Here is a 17,090-nt window from a genome sequence, read left to right on the forward strand (position 1 = left end):
CTAATGGGGGTTCGCTGGTGTCGGTGAAATTTTTTCTTTTGCTGCTTTTACAATTCTTTTTGCCTTTGATTTAGACAGTTTTAGTATAATGGGTCTTGGAAAAGATCATTTCAGATTGAAATTAAAAGGTGAAATTATTAGCTTCATGAACTTGGATGTTCACAGATCTCTCTGGGTTTGGGAAGATCTCAATGGTATTTAAATAAGCTTTCTCCTTCTTTGCCCTCTCTTCTCCTTGTGGGACTTGAATGATGCGTAGATTGTTCCTCTTAATGGTGTCCCATAAATCCTATAGGCTTTCTTCATTTTCATCCTTTTTTCTTTTTGTTCCCCTTAATGGGAAATGTCAAATGATCCTTTAATTTCATGGATTCTTCTGCTTGGGCCAGGGTGGTGTTGAAGTGCTCTGCACAATGAATTCTTTCATTCAGTCACTGTATTCTTGAGCTGCGAAATTTGTGTTTGTTTCTTTATGTTTTTGACCTCTGAGCACCTTGAGAATAATTCTTTTGAATTCTTTCCCAAGTAATTCATGTGTCTCCATTGTCTTTGGGGTCGATTACTAGAAGTTTACTGTGTTCCTTTTGTGGTGTCCTGTTTCCCTTCTTTATTGTGATACCTATAGCCTTGCACAGATACCTGCACCCTGGGAGAAGCAGTCGCCCCTTCACACTTCATGGACTGACTTTGGTAAGGAAAGACCCTCACCTGCAGGTGGGGGCGTGTTAGAGTGTGCTGTGACCCCAGATCTCGTGGGACAGGGCACCAAGCACAGATGTGTGCTTTGGCTTTAGATCTGGGGCTTGGGGGGCATGACGTCTTGGCAGCTCAGGCCACTGCGGTCCACCACACTGATAATTATGCGGTCCTTGGCAAGTCCTGCTGGAGATCCTCAGTAGCTGCAAGGGCTATTGGGATCCTCGGCAGTGAAGTCCATATCTAACAACTAGGAAGAAGGTAGGCAGTGGTGGTAGCTGGAGCCGGTGATGTGTACACTCTGCTGCAGGGACCAACTGCAGGTGCCTGTGTAGTGGCACAGGCCAATTGCAGACACACGTGGAGTGGCAGGAGCCAGGGTGAGCAGCAAGTATCAGGGTGAACTGTATGGAGGCACTAGCACCTGCGGGGACCCTGGCTGTCAGCATGCATGCCTGTGGCTGCAGGGTCTCACCACAGGTGCACAGCAGTGGTAGCCAGTGACAAGACTCAGGCCAGTGAGATGCAAGTTCACAGTTGAAGGTGCCAGCTGAGATGAGCCCAGCAGTGCAGGCCACTGACCGGAGGCAAGGCCAGAGCTGGGCCCACAAGCAGCTGGTTGTCTGCACGGGGCCCCGGTTGTCTGCATGTACTCCCGTGGCCGCAGGATCTTACCACGGGTGTACGCATGGAAACAGAGGCCAGTGATGGAAGTCTTCCCAAGTGTGCCCACGATGGTGGGTATCAGCTGCAAGGGTCTGGGCTGGCATCTTGAATCAGTACAGCTGCAGAGCCCAGGACTGACTGCCAATGCAGATCAGGGTTCTGGCATTGAGAGAGATGGGAGTGAGAAAAGACCCAGGTGGCTGGGCATCTGCAAACACAAAACCTGGGAAACCTGCCAGGGTTTCACGGTGGCTAATGCTGGATGTTGGTTTCTTCACTGGCAAGAGCTGCTGGGGTCCTCTGCAGAGCAGGTCACCGGTGACCACAGTGACTCCCACTGCCTGGTTGATACAAGTGGCCCTTGCCCTTCTTTCTTTTCCTGAGACCTCTCCCTTCACTGGGCTCTAGCTGGGGTGAGACAGAAGGTATCCTTCATGTAGCTCCCCAAAAGGTAAAGGAGATGATTGTTCACCCCATTCTCTTTACCCAGTGAAGGGAACTCTTTCTAGATGAGCAGCTCCTGCTTGGCCCTGAACAGTGCCAGCCTGGGATAATGCCGGCAAAATGTATCCTTACTTTCTTGTGCAGTGATTCTCAGGTTTTTTGTTCCACTGTGTTACTGAAGTTTCTCACGTTGACTCCTGGCTTCTCCCAGTGCTGTTTTTGTTCATGGATAGCTAATTGTTGATCTTTGTGGGTCTCTTACTTCTCAGTCTTGGTAATATCAATCTCGAAAATGTTGTGCTTATCATGAAGAACAAAAATTGTAGAGCCTTTGAAAAAACATATGATAAAAGAAATGTCAAACTCAGAATTACCCAAACTTTTTGAGCACAAAACACTTAGTAGTATCCTATAAAATGAATGTTCCTCAGAACATGAGTCTCAGAGATTAATTCAGCCTCGCCATTCAGATCTGGTTCCCCCTGGTGTTCAGCAGAGGCAGATAGCTTCTTGTTGGGAAGGTCCCCTTCTCTCCTTGCTTGACCAGAGCCCTGCACTGATCCCTGCGCTGAATGAGGCTCTGGGCTGGATAGGACTAAACCTTTGTGGCTCTCAAGGTAATTTATGAAGTACAGTATGTAAATATGCTCTGATTTAGCTTGATCATTTAGGGGCTCTTTTTCCTATTTTTTGATGTTAACAAACTTTCAAACTCCTGTCTTTATTCTCTAAGTCAAGCAGTTTTGTTTTCTTCATGGTATTCCTCACTTCACCTTTGAACTTTTGTATTAAAGTAAGATTAGAATTATTGGAAGATCTGTCCTCAATTTCACCTAAATCAGATAATAGTTTCCAAATACTAAGAGAATATTTCCTCAGTTATGTGCTATTTATGATGTAATGGCTACAAACAAGACATCCTCTTAATCTCCCTTACATTTTCTCCCTTCATTTCTTCTGTCTTCAGTCAACAAAGCAAAAAAACCAAGCCCCGATTCCTGGCATTTGCCCATTTTGTGTGGTGTAAGTACTCTCACCATGGTCCATTTCAAGCTCTCAGTGTGTGTCACTGAGCCACGGAGTTGGAAAGAGAATGCACATAGCACACCACTGTATTGTATTTCCAACATGCAAATAAAACCGATATAAATAACCTCAAGAATATAATTGATAGCAAAGTCATTAGGAGGTGATGCGTTTTGAGTATTTGTCACCTTTCTAAATATAATTTACTTAATTGTAAATTTTAGTTGTTGATAATGAGTATGTCTAACAACTGGCTCAAGAAAATTCCTGAAATGTAAGCAAGCGGCTGTTCCAAGCGAGTATCCGCTGGCTGCCGCACGATACTGTATTCCTGTTGCTTGTTAGGAGAACAAGGCGTGTAGACAGACACACTCTGTGTGGCCTTTGAGTCTGTGGAGATAGAAAAGGGGCCATGACGTTCTCTGTGTGTCTTTCAGATGGGTCGGTCAGCGAGCCAGATATGGCAGCCAACTTCTGCCCTGACCACAAGGCACCCATGGTGCTGTTCTTGGATCGTGTTTATGGCATTAAGGATCAAACTTTTCTGCTCCACTTGCTAGAGGTTGGATTTTTACCTGACTTAAGAGCCTCTGCCTCTCTAGATACAGTAAGTGGCTAAAATAAGGAAAACTATCTTTTTCCATCATTGTATGTTAGTAACATTGGATTTCAAAGTGATTATTTTCTATCTCCTCACTGATTACATGTTAGCAGTCGGCTTTAAAGGTAAGAAAATAGAAGTACCAAGAAATGGAAGGTCTTAATTTGTTGGGCCAGAGAATTAAATGTAGGTAAACTCGACCTCACATATTCAATCCAGATTCCTCTGTTGCAAGTTTCTCAACCTTGGCACTATCTGGTGTGGGGGTACATCCTGTGTATTATAGGATATTTAGCACCATCCCTTGACCTCTACCCACTAGATACCAGTAGCACACCCATAAAACCAATTCTGATAGCATCAAATGTCCCCTAGGGGACAGAATCTCCCTTGGTTGAGAACCAGGGCTTGTTGCTTATGAAAAGGTCTGGCTGGCAGCATTATAGGCTGGAAATACTCTTCCCACTCTCCTTAAGTTTCATGCACTGACCATCAGGAAAGATGATCTCCAAGCCAAGCAGTTTTGGAGCTTTGGGCACGGCAAGGTCAAGACCAGAGGCCAAGTCAAACCCAAGTTTGAAAGACAAGGGTGAAGTATAGTAATCCAACATCAACAGACATCAAGACAGGAGGCCCCAGGAGTTATAAAGCGTAGAAGCATGATTGTCCAAGTCAGAAACAGTGCACCAGAAGTCCTGGGTCCAAGAAGAAAAGAACAATTTGATCAGCATAAGTCTAAAAACATCTTGCCAATGTAGGGTTACTTTTTTGGAGAGCCAGAAGATGCAGGTCTTCTTAATCATAAAGTCTCTCAAAGGCTCCACCTAGTGTCCAATAGAGATAGAAGTCTGAGCTCTGTGATGGGTGGTCAGCTAGCTAGTACCTTAAATGGGATGGATTTCGTTTGAATGGGTTACTCACAAATGTATAGGATCACCCAGAAATGGGAAGCAATACAAGTCCCAATCTGAATGGAAGATCCATTCTTATTTTTGGCATGGTGTTAAGAAATGACATATTCCTGAAGGTGTTTGGGACATATGATCATTTTGGATAATTAAAACATTGCTTCCACAGCTACTTTTGTTTGGAGTTTTTTCTATAAATTACTTGATTAAAAAAATGGTAATTGTTTTCACTTTGGGGACATTCCCAAGGTTCCTGATCAAAGCATTTGGGTTTTTTATAGGTCAAATAAACAGCAAATTCTGTTCTTCCATTTGGTGTTCAAATCATATGCTTGTCTAGGCACAATCTGCAGCAAAATAAGCTAAACGTTCAGTTCCTTAACACATGCATTTTTATGCATTCTCTTTTGAAAACTTTTAAACCACTGGAATCAAAGCTCTGTCCTTCCCCATTGTGACAACTCTATTTACCAAAATGATAAATGTGAAAGATTTGCTATTTCTTTCAGTAGGATTACTAAATCTTATCAAAGACAAACTTTTGATAATTAATAGGAATACCCAGAAATGTGTACAGTTCAAGACAGTTTATCATGTCATAACTTACAGAAAATGTGTTACAGATACAATGGCTCTGATAATCACAGGAAATAACGATAAGATTTTATCTTTGTGGATCTCAAGGTTTCTTCTGAAGTTGCCTAGTTTTCAAAGATGGTAGCTAAGAATGCTTTGATTAAATGTCAGTAACTGGGCCTGCCTTGTGTCCAGCCTAAGTGAATGAGAAAGAACACTGAGTGAGAATTAAAGCAGAGTTTTTGAGTGAGTCCTAAGTTTATGTTCCTTGTACCCTTTTCCCATCAAAGGTAGGTTCTCTTTAGTGAATTCTACCCTCGTGCCATTTATCAGATAGTGAATTGCTCACAATGCTCATAAATTAAGTGATAAGGTCACAGCTCCACTTTCTCTCTGTAAACCTGTCACAAAACCAGTGGTTTGATGGCTCGCTTGGCCAGTAGCCACTTACTAATCTCAAAATCACCTCAGGACAAGTGAGGTGACACCTTCTCAGCACAAGGTGAGAAAAAAGAGCTAAGACAGAATAATAACATAGTAGCTTGGCAGTTGGACTTTGCAAACATGAAGAATGTTGGGTTAGACTGGTCATCGGCTGATTTTAATAGGTTTTAGGATCCCTTTTTGAGGGGAACAGATGCTCGTGGGTCATTTGGAATGAGTTAGGACCAGCCAGCCTTTGCTTTCCTTCTGTTTATTTTTTTCTTTTAACCTGTTTTTTTTTCCATTTAAAATGCAAAAGAGAAGTAGGTCTGCTGACAAGGTAGGGAGTTGTTCACTCTGTTACTGTGAAACACTGTAATGCGTAAGCTTTCCAACCGGCTAGACAGGATCTCCATACGCAGGGTAAGCTGTGCTCTGTCTTTCCCAAGGAGATTAACCAGTGTCCCAATTCCCTTTCCTAGGTTTCCCTAAGCACCACAGAGGCCGCACTCGCACTAAATAGGTATCTATGTTCTGCTGTGCTTCCGCTCCTCACAAGATGCGCCCCTCTCTTTGCCGGAGCAGAACACTACACCTCTTTGATCGATTCTACACTCCAGACAATATATAGGCTTTCCAAGGGACGTTCCCTCACCAAAGCCCAGAGGGACACCATAGAAGAATGTTTGCTTGCCATTTGCAAGTAAGTACCCTGGCCTGTGGTTTTCACCTCCATGTGTGCGTCCGTGTCAGCTGCATTTAATTGTGTAATTGAAAAACTGGTGACTCCAGCTTAAGGAAGCTTCCAGGCCTTAGCCATACACCAACGTCTCCCCAGACATCTCCTCTTAGGTTATGCGGGGACTCCCACTTACCTCAAGTTTGCTGATCACCTCTGCATGGAGTCTCATCTCTCACTATGGAGAAATGGGGGGCACAGCTCAGACTCTTGCCCTGAGGGTTGGTGGAACAGAAGATGAAACTGTCTTTCAGGCCTTAAGTATTCAGATTAAGAACTAATGTTTTGGTTCCTAAAAGCCAGAAACCAAGTTTTTCCTTCTCTAAGTGAGTGGACCTTTACACAGAGACCAGATGTAAGAGTGTGAATCAAAGCAGCCTACCTGTAAGCCTCAAAGAACCTGGAGCAAAGATAAGAAGGAATCTCCAGTCCCAGTGGGGAATTAAGGGCAGTAGTTTTCACCACTGCAGATAGGTATCAGAGCAACCAAGGACAAAGGGTAAAGTCAACCCAAGAGACTTGGATCCTCAGAAAACTGTCAAGTCTGATAGGGTCAAAGGAAGAAGGCCCCTTCCAATAGCAGGTCTCAGCAATATGGTCCAGATGCTGATTTGCTGTGTTAAGCCAGTGTTTTCTGCCTTGGAATCATATAGGGAGCTACAAAATAAATATCCAGTGTCCATGCCATACCTCAACCCCCAAAATCAAACCTTTAGTAATGGGACCCAGGCTTACAATTTTTGAAGCTCCCCAGGTGCCTCCATAATACAGCCAAGATTGAGACCCACTGCTCTGGGATGTCCAGGAGATAGGCCCAGCAGGTGTCCCTGTAGTGGCCCGCTGGATATGGTCCTTATTCTTGTTGAATGAATGGTTTCCTAATCACACAAGGGATGACTATGTACTGGGGGGGGGGGGGGGGGGGGGGGCTGGGACAACTAGGGCTACCTAGAAAAAAAAGCAATAATTAGTAATGAATTTTATATTATAATTCCAAGATTTAGAGACAAGGCCATTTACTTGCTGTATATTTCACTTTTTACTCCAGGACTTTTTATCACAAGGCTGGCTCTTGGAAAAGTTGTCAGCCAGATGAGTTCTCTTGTCCATCTCCATTCGCATCCATTCTCCTTGTAGGATTTCTTTCCTGACATTCCAACATTTAACATCAGTCATTAACTTGGCCTCCATGGCTCCTTGTGCATCCGTGGTTGGAAGTCAGTAGGTCTTGAACTGAACATACATGCTAAATTATGTATATGGGCACTTTTCTGTGCAGAGAATTTGGAGATTCCATTCAGTTTTTAAAAGCCTTGGTAATCTAAAAATAAAAGTGAATCAGTGTTGTTTATCTCTCCTTTCTCTATTTCAGAATTGTACCAACTACCAACGCCATGAACTCTTCGATAATTTGATAAATTGTTTGCTAATTGATTATAGTATTTGCCTGTTTAAGGAGGGTTGTTTTGTTTTGTTTTGTTTTGTTTTTTTTGAGGACAGAGCCTTAACCTAAAGAAATGATTCCAATAATGAGGATTTCAGAGATTGGATAGTAACTCAGAGGGTCTTAAACTCCCTTGCAGTCACACCAGTAGGTGGCCTCAGATTCCACCTATGCACTGGTCAACTCCATCATCCTTTGCAGAGTTCAAGGAGACAGTTGGCCCTTAGAGATGGCTGTAAAAATCAACTGCACCTTCTTTCTATTATATTCTTTGTACATAATCTGTAACTATATTTTGATGGTGCATAGACTCTAGGACATCTTATCACCTGGTGATTAGACTTTACCTTAGGTATCTCACTTCGTTAGCCACACATTCCCCTTTTATATTTTAAATATACAGTTGACCTTTGAACGACACGGGTTTGAATTGTACAGGTCCACTTGTATGTGGATTTTTTTCAATTAATACACTACTATAAATATATTTCTCTTATAATTTTGTTAACATTTTCTCTAGCTGCCTTTATTGTAAGAGTACAGTATATAATACATATAACACAAAATACGTGTTAATCAATTGTTTGTGTTACTGGTAAGGCTTCCAGTCAATAGTAGGTTATTAGTAAGGTTTTGGAGGGGGTCAAAAGTTATATGCTGGAGGGGTTAGCACCCCTAGCTGCCATGTTGTGAAAGGATCACCTGTACTTACTTTTAAAGTGTGTTATCATTGACCGTGATTTACCCAAGATCTTGTTTTAGGAGCTAATTATTCTGAGGCTTAGCTCTGGTATATGGTGTTTCTTCTTTCTTCCTTCTTTCATCATTTTCTTACCTTTCTATTCTTTCTTATTTCTTACTGCAGTCACTTGAGGCCTTCGATGTTACAGCAACTCTTGCGACGTCTTGTCTTTGATGTGCCGCAGCTCAACGAATACTGCAAAATGCCTCTTAAGGTAAACCTCTTTATTGCTGCAGAAATACAGTCCACGGCACAGAAACTTGCCTTGAAAAACATGAGGGCTTCACAATTGGAGAAAAATATACATTCAATGAGTTTTACTTTTTTGAAGGCTAAAAAGATACAACCCACCCTATCACACCCCTATCTGAATGTCCAGGTTGCAGAGAGTAGATCATTAACTGCTCCAATTTTCTTTAATTGCTTTCCACTGGCTACGTGTTATTTAGCAGAAGTTAATGAGGGGGACTTGGATTGTGCAGTTTCCTGCCTTAATTACGTTTTCAGAATGTATCCAATCTCAAAAAGCTTTGAAGGCCTTGTGATTATTCATTCAAGTACAGAAACTAAATTGTCCTTTTTCTATTCCATACTGTTTTGTGCCTTTTTTTTCCTGTTGAACAAACCCTCTTTTGTGTTTGTTTTTAACTCTTACCTGCTTTCCTTTATGAATGTAAAGTAGAAAGAGCCATAGAGCTATTTGTTGTCTCATTCATGATTTTCTCATAAATTACAATAATTTTATCACTGGCACAGGGAGCATCTGGGCCTGGGTGGGAGGGCACCACAATCAACTGCCCACCCAAGAGAAAAATTTTTTTTTAACTTTCACCTATGAGGTACCTGCCGTATTTGCATATTCATTGTGTCGGCAGTGGCTAGCCACACCTGAAAATTCTGCCTGGTGACTTTAACAGAACTTTTCCTTTTTCTCAGAATTTGGCAAAGCCAAGGATTTCCAGAAGCATTTTACTGGGATAAACAGAATTCCTAGAAGCCTTCAGTTCAGTCCTCTGTCTCCATGCCAGGCAGAAAGCAGCTTGTATATTGTCAGAGATTCCACTGCCCTCCAAGGGCTATTCTTCTAATCTTAATCCCAGTAAGCATTTTAGCTGAAAACTATGGTTTTCATAGTCCAACCTGGCATTGCTTCCTCAGCAGGCCTGTACTGCCAGCTGGATTCTGGTCCCTGAGGAGGCAGCATCAGTAGCACTCAGTAAACTCGCTTTTACTTCTTAGACCAGCGGGATTTTTCTTAGAGGGTGTGGATTCCACCTGTTGGGATAGGAACTTTGGCGCTGTGCTTCTGCCCTCTCCTGGCCACATGTGGAACTGTTGTAACACGGCTGGGCCATCAGAAGGCTCAAGAGAAAAGCAAGGAAGCCATGGGCAGTAATCAGTATAGAGAAAATCTTCAGACCCCTCGGGGTGCTCCTCACCATCTCCATATCAGCATCACTCAGAGTCTTCTAGATTTATAAGCAAATGTCTCAGAAGAAATTATTCCCACCTTTGAGTGGCTGCAGTGTTAGATAGCAACTACTTCATTTGAAGCAGAAAGAGTTCCTCTCCATTTTCCAGCAACTGCTGGGGGCACATTAGGAGGCACAAGAGTTAATCAGGTGGATTCAGCTCCGGCTAGAGCTCATTAGGCAGGAAAGCAGACCATTCCCAGTGGTGTCTGAGGGCCTCTCTGTAGATAACCCAACTGTTTCAACTGTTGGTTTCACTCTCATGTCTGCCCCCTGCTGTTGTGTTCTCCCCTGCATGTTGCGGATGCCTGTGGATCTTCCGTACCCCACCCACTGGTGCAATCCTGTTCAAACCTCCCAGCTTCTGACAAATCACTATGAACAGTGCTGGAAGTATTACTGTCTGCCTTCAGGATGGGGGAGCTACGGGCTAGCTGTGGAGGAGGAATTGCACCTGACGGAGAAGCTCTTCTGGGGGATTTTCGACTCCCTCTCCCATAAGGTAATGGCAGTACTTCTGAACAAAGAGGGAGCACCTTGATAACCAATGAGTAATAAATGCCTGTGAATAATAATAGCTAATGTTTTTAGCCTTTGCCACATGCTAGGAACAGAGCCGGTTGCTTCCCAAGTGTATATCACACCATCCTTACCCAAGTCTGTGAAACAGGAGCTATGCTAATCGTCATTTCACAGACGAGGATAAGTCTCAGAGCAGTTGAATAACCTGTCAGACTCACAAAGTTAAAACACAGGAGAAGGACTTCCAGAGCAAATTAGAAAAATATTTCCTAGTTTCAGTCTTGATGACTTACCCTCACTGTCATTCCTTTCCTCCTGACATTGTGTGGGCCCCTGTTAGCCAGTCTTTACCAAGCTCAGTTGTAGAGGAGAATCCCCAACAGCTGCTCTGATGTTGAGATGTGGGATTTTCAAAAGACCACATACCATTCTGAGGAAGGTTCTTCACAGCCACTTGCTTGAGGAGAAAATTGAGTAAGAGGCCTCTGTACAGTCTGACTGAAATACAGTTCAAACTGTCAGACTTGTCTCCACTCCCCTTAGCCCAGTTTATTTCGATTTTTGAGGTCGCCCTCTTTAAAGGTGGAAAATGAGTAAGTCTGGCTTTCTTACCACAGTCTGAAGCTTGTGGATAGCTCCAGTTGGTGTTCACCTGCACTTAAATTTTATTTATTCCAGTGTTCTTTTGGTCTAGTAGGAGTAGATCAAAAACTGTTCCTAACCCCATATTATTTGACTGAAATTTCTTCCGGGCCCCATTCAAGAGAGAACAGATGTGATATTGAGCCGTCTGCTGAGGATACCAACATAAGACCCATATCAGCTGCAGAGAGGACTGTCAGAGCTTCTCCTGTCCTCTCCAGTCACAGGTTGGGTCTATAACCATCTGTGGTAGGCAAGTTTATAGACCACCGTAATCCTTAGATATTCTTGCAATTAACTATTTGGGAGATACTGATTTAAACTTTGATTAAAGGATTTTCACCTTAAAGCAAATGGAGACTTGAGGGCTTTACGGGTTGTCGTTTGATCTTCCAAGGATCCTTAAGTTTCCACCAGAAAGCATCAAAGGATATAGATGTTCCCCATTTTGGTGAATCTGGACAAATGCAAGCATTTTATTTTTTTCAGCTAATTGATGAGTTGTTCCCTGTGGGCGGCACTAGTTCTCATCTCTGTGCTATCATGGTCTTTGTCTTTCCTCACAGAAGTATGACCCAGACCTTTTCCGAATGGCCCTTCCTTGTCTCAGTGCTATAGCTGGGGCGCTACCACCGGATTACTTAGATACCAGAATCTCAGCCACGTTGGAGAAACAGATCTCAGTGGATGCAGATGGCAACTTTGACCCCAAACCCATCAACACCATGAAGTGAGTCCAGAATCATCTCTAAGCCAGTCGACATTTTGGCCAGTGGCTGGTGTTTCTCTTTCAGAAGGTAGCGAGGATTATGAACTTTTCTTCCTTCTGTCCTGCTAATCCTGCGGATCATTTTCTTTGACACGCTACAAGTCAAGTTAGGCACTGGGTTTGGTCAGCTTCTGAAGGTCTAATCCATCCATATCTGATTATGTGCTGTATTATTATATTCTGGGCTTTCCTTTCGGGGGTTGGTTTATTTATTATAAGAGACTAATGCTTTCCACAAATAAATGTCACCCGAGGCATTGTTAAGAACCACGCTGACAAATGATGCAATTAATTTATTAATGAATTTTTTGACAAAAATCATCATTCTTTGTGAATTAGGCCTCTGTAGTTCTAATAGCATTATACATCAAAATAACTCTATAAATAACACTCAGCTGAACTCCAGTAAGGCCTCAGGGTGTGAGTGACAGAACAGGATGGGGTCCTTATTTGAAAGACTGGACCCACTCTTTGCCATGCCAAGGGATGCTGGAATTTTATAATCACCCTACAATAGTGTCTTTTACTTCCTCCATCTGGTTCCCCAGCATTCCTCTCTAGCGATGATTAGGCCACAGATAAAATATTGGGCAACATATGCCCAATTTTGTCTTCTGGCAGTTCTTTCCTAGTTATGATTATGTGTTGTGGGTCATATAGTCTTCATGTCCGGGTGCATTTTAAATGAAGAGCTCTAAAAATGCTTTAGATTGAACAGGGAAATCAAGACATCCTGTAAGAGCCCCTTAGACTTGTGGTTTGCGACAGTAGCTCCCATAGGAAAGGCATAGCTTGAGCCATTCCTAGGGGCCGTCAGCTTTGATAATGTATAAAATTCACCTTCGGGAAAATTATGTACACATCCTATCACATGGAGCCTTGAGCAAGTGGATGGCAGGAAATAGAATTGAACCTGCTGTAAAAAAGAGGTAAGGGGTGTGATAAAGTACCAAGCTAGAGCCCAAAAGACGCAGGTGTTGACTTCAGAGAACTTTACCTTGTGAAAACGTAAACATACTGAAGGAATGACAGATGGTGTAATCACTTGGATGCCTTTATAAACATTTTGAGATATACATTAACAATTGTTTGCTAGCGATGAGTGGGGTTCCATGTTATCTTGAGAGTTCTGATTTCTTCACATATACCTCTGGCATCTGTATGGTTCTCCAAAAAATATAAGTAACAGGAGCTAGAAGTTAAGCAGAAAAGCACATGATTGCAAGGATACAGGGTTATAATTAAAACCTAGTGCAAAGCTGACCAACCAGGCCTCAGGAAGCACAGGAACCAAGGCAGGGTGATGACATGAACAACCTTCAATGTAGTATCCCCATTAGATGAATCAGCTCAAAGACTTTGCTGCCCTGGCCTCAAACAACTCAAGACTCAAATTCCAGGGAGAGTGAGTCTGATTGGCCTACTCAGATGTCCATTCTTGGTGACTGTTCACATAAGACTCCATGCAATTCAAGGCTTGTTCCTCAAAGGAAAATGGGGGTGCTTTTTGTTTGTTTTGTTTTGTTTTTTGTTTTTGTTTTTTACCACTAGATGGGACAGAAGCTGCCAGGCTAACAGAAACAAGTGTCTGCTCTCCTAACCAAATTCTAATATTTAAACATGAGTCTCTGAATCCAAAAAAGTAGACAGTCTTTTGTAACATTTGGTTCTCTGTCTATCCATTTCTGGCATTCCCAGATTGGAGTTGGTGAGGTTACAGGCAGTGTCTTTGGATAAGGGGATTTTCACTGTCTAACCCAGGTCAGATCTGGCACAGGAGCCAATGGAATCTTGAGCAGCTGGAAGGAGGTCACCTGTGCAGCAGAGGCTCCTACAGTGATGTCCTCCAATAAGACCTGGTGTGTGTCTGTGACCCAGCATGGACAGGCCATGAAGTTCACAGCTGGGAATCCAGCTTCAGCCTTGGGTTAGCTGGTCCCTCCCGTCCAACTTCTGCCAGCTGATCGTTGGTTCTGGCCATCTTTTCAGTACATCCAGCTGAAGTGCTTGGGGAGGTTGTAATTTTTTTTTTCTCATTTCAGTTTTTCCTTGCCTGAAAAATGGGAGTACATCGTCACCAAGTACGCGGAGCATTCACATGATAAATGGGCCTGTGACAAGGTAGGGATTATCATCCAACTGACAATTGTCAGGGGGAAAAAAAAACAGCCCAAGAACATTAAAGGGTCCAATCCTGGAAATCTGCCTGATTTGTCTAAGTGACAGACTGGCCATGCCAAGAGAATTCATTATTTCTGAGCAGCAATTTCCCAGGGATGGTGGAGGTCGGAGAAATAGGCAGCAGCAGTGGCTGGTGCTGCTTTTTGTATTTCTCAGGAAAATGATTGATTCTGGGAGTGTTAACTCTTTTCTAAACATTGCATTTTCTGGAGTTTGCACCGAGCATGTGATTTTGACATAAATGCATAGTATGGGGCAGGAGGCATTCGTGAAATTCTTTCTTTGAATGTAGCATTGGAAAAAGGGAAGTGCAGTTGAAAGCCTTACCCTTGTATTTTGTCGGCAAGCTGCATTTCATTTTATGGAGGACCCGCATCTTCCCATGGTAGGCAGCCGTAGAACTTCCAGACACTCCCTTATTAATAAGCCTGTCCATCTGGTGTTTAAAATTCCTCACCACATGAGGTCAGGCTGCTTAATGAGTTTAATTGCTCTGTCAGCCCTTTAATGCTGGCAGGCAAAGTGGGAGGAATGTGCCAAAGACATCCAGGATTCCTGTGGGCCGCCAGTTGAGGACTGGGGCCATTGCTCAGCTGCGGCTTCGAGCATGTAGCAGTGAACCCGTCTCCCCTGCAGAGCCACAGAAAACCACCTCCGAGCAGTGTGCCCTAGAGAGGGGGCACATTTAGCCGCTCTCTCAGCCTCTGCATTGATCTGGGGTCAGTTTTTTTTCCTTTGATCAGTTTCTGTTTGGGGCTGGTGATAACAACAACCCTCGTAACCATAGAGTGGGCTAATATGTCATGATTTTAGAGCAAAGGTTGGCAAACCTTTTCTGTAAAGAGCCAGATTGAGGGACGTCTGGGTGGCTCAGTCAGTTAAGCATCCAGCTCTGGCTTAGGTCATGATCTCATGGTTCTATGAGTTCAAGCCTCACATTAGGCTCTCTGCTGTCAGAATGAAGCCTGCTTTGGATCCTGTCTCCCTCTCTGCCCTTTCCCTGCTTGCACCTGTGCATTCTCGTTCTCTCCCTCTCCCTCTCCCTCTCTCTCTCTCTCTCTCTCTCTCTCAAAACTAAATAAACATTAAAAAACTTTTTAAAATAATGAAATAAAGGGCCAGATAGTCAACATTTTAGGTTTTACGGGCCAAGCAGTCTCTGTTACAACTGCTCATCACTTTTGTGGCAACACAAAAGTAGCCAGAGGTAACACATAAATGAAAGAGTGTGTTCCGATAAAACTGTATTTAGCAAGTGGGGTTGGGTGGATTGGCTAAAGGGCTCCAGTTTGCTGACCCTTGCTCTAGAAGGTCTTCACGTATGCCCATTTGGCCAGCCTATGAATTAGGGGAAAGGGACACCTCCATGAATCCAAAGTAGTATCCAATCCATTACTAATCCATGTGGATTTTACCTCCTTAGTCTCTCTTGAATTTGTGTATGTCTGTCTATGCCATGGCTTTAGTCCAAGCTACAGTCATCTTTTGCCCAGATGATGGTGGTAACATCCTAACTAGTCTGCCCACGTGCATTTTCTCCACTCTGTCCTTTACGCTGCTGGCAAGTGCTAGTTTCAGTATGTAAATTTAGTCATATTCTACCGCTGTTTTCCAGTCCAGCCCTCCTCCTTGTTAAAATCCCTTAATAGCCTAACCATTTTTAATACAAAGGCCAAAATCCCAGACATCGCCCAATAGCGGACACTATCTAATCTGGCTTCTGCTGCCATCTCCAGCCTCCTCTCTCCCTTTGCCCTCTGCTCTCCAACCTCATCCCCTCCTTTTAGCGTGTCTGTCTCTCTCTCTCTCTCTCTCTCTCTCTCTCTCTCTCTCACACACACACACACACACACACACACACACACACACACACGCACGCACACTCTACATAAGCCTGAAACCCCTTTCATTCTGAGCCAGGTCCCCATCTGCACCCACACAAACAAACACCAGTTACCAATTCATCCTTCAAATATCCATCCCCATGTGAGTTCTTCCTAGGACACTTCTTTCCCAGATTTCTCAGATAAAGGCCCTCTTAGCATCTTGTTCTTTTCCTTCATGGTTTTCATAGCAGCTTATATATTTATATTAATATTTATATTTATAACAATTAAACAGTTTCACCAGTTATTGACTACATGTTTACTGGTGTGGAATTTGATGAATCTCTCTCTCGGTCTCCCACTGGACTATAAGCACGTTTATAAGGAAACATGTTTGCTCACCATTGCCAAGTGGGCGTTGATCATCTAACAAAGAAAAGAGCATTTTTCCCCTGCTTTCAAGAACTTCACACTCTTGTGGGATAAAGAAAATAGGCCAGCCATTATACAGGTTGTGGGAATGAGCACAGGGTTAGAGCACATAACCCATAAGGGGAGTCCCTAAGTCAACAGTGGGGGTCCAGGAATGCTTCCTTGAGCTGGTGACATCTCTGCTATATGATAAGGGACAGGTAGTTGTTCAGGCACAGGGTAACAAGTGCAATGCAGTCCATGGGAGCAGCAGATGGGAGCAGAGAAGCAAGAGAGAATCTGGTGGCTTTAAGGAACCATAGTTCAATATGGTGGGATCACAGAGTAGAGCAGATGAAGAAGGGTGAGACATGAGTCTAGAAGGGTCAACAAGATCTCGCCGTAGCTTTAGAGTCCACAAAGAGTTTGGGTTTTACCATGATGACAGATCGGGGTCAGAAAATCTTAAAGCAGTAGAGTGCCCTGATCTCGGTGATTTTATAAATATTGCCTGACAGTGGTGTAGAAAATGGAGTCCACAGAGAGGTGGCAAGACTGGAGGCAGGGAGACCACATGGAAGCTATTGTAATACTCCAGGTGAGAGCCAATGGTGGCCTGAACTAAAATACTGGCAGGGAAGCTAGGGAGAGGCAGACAAATGAATATGTCTGGGAAGTTGAACATAATATGAGCTGGTACAGAGAAGAAGGGGGCATCGAGGAAGATTCTCACACTTCTGGCTTGGAAAGTGAGTGTAGCTGGTGCCATTCACTGAGATCCAGGGAACCCAAGAGGAGAGGCCCCCTAGAGGAGTAAAATGCTGGGTTCTGTTTCAGGCATGTGAGGAGGTACCTGTGGACATCCAAATGGAACTTAAATATGTTTGAAAATTAGGGAAGAGATCTGGGCTGCAATCCTGATTTGAGATTAGGCCACCTATGGACTGTGGGCCTGGATTACATCTACCAGGGAGGGTGTACCTTTGAGAAGGGACAGAAACT

At 43.5% G+C, this 17,090-nt stretch overlaps 1 protein-coding gene across 1 annotated transcript in view; it reads left to right on the forward strand.

The window, feature by feature from the left end:
- The window catches only part of RYR3 (ryanodine receptor 3), a 524,284-nt gene that overhangs the window by 403,550 nt on the left and 103,644 nt on the right, over positions 1-17,090 (forward strand). Inside the window, exons 47-52 of the mRNA XM_053889214.1 lie at positions 3,270-3,439; positions 5,823-6,043; positions 8,389-8,479; positions 10,099-10,239; positions 11,468-11,631; positions 13,713-13,791. Of these exons, the coding sequence (XP_053745189.1) occupies positions 3,270-3,439; positions 5,823-6,043; positions 8,389-8,479; positions 10,099-10,239; positions 11,468-11,631; positions 13,713-13,791 (866 nt within the window). The remainder of the gene's footprint in view (positions 1-3,269; positions 3,440-5,822; positions 6,044-8,388; positions 8,480-10,098; positions 10,240-11,467; positions 11,632-13,712; positions 13,792-17,090) is intronic.

The sequence above is a fragment of the Panthera pardus genome, unplaced genomic scaffold (assembly GCF_024362965.1).
Source record: "Panthera pardus isolate Hobbes unplaced genomic scaffold, ASM2436296v1 HiC_scaffold_24, whole genome shotgun sequence".
NCBI lineage: Eukaryota > Metazoa > Chordata > Mammalia > Carnivora > Felidae > Panthera > Panthera pardus.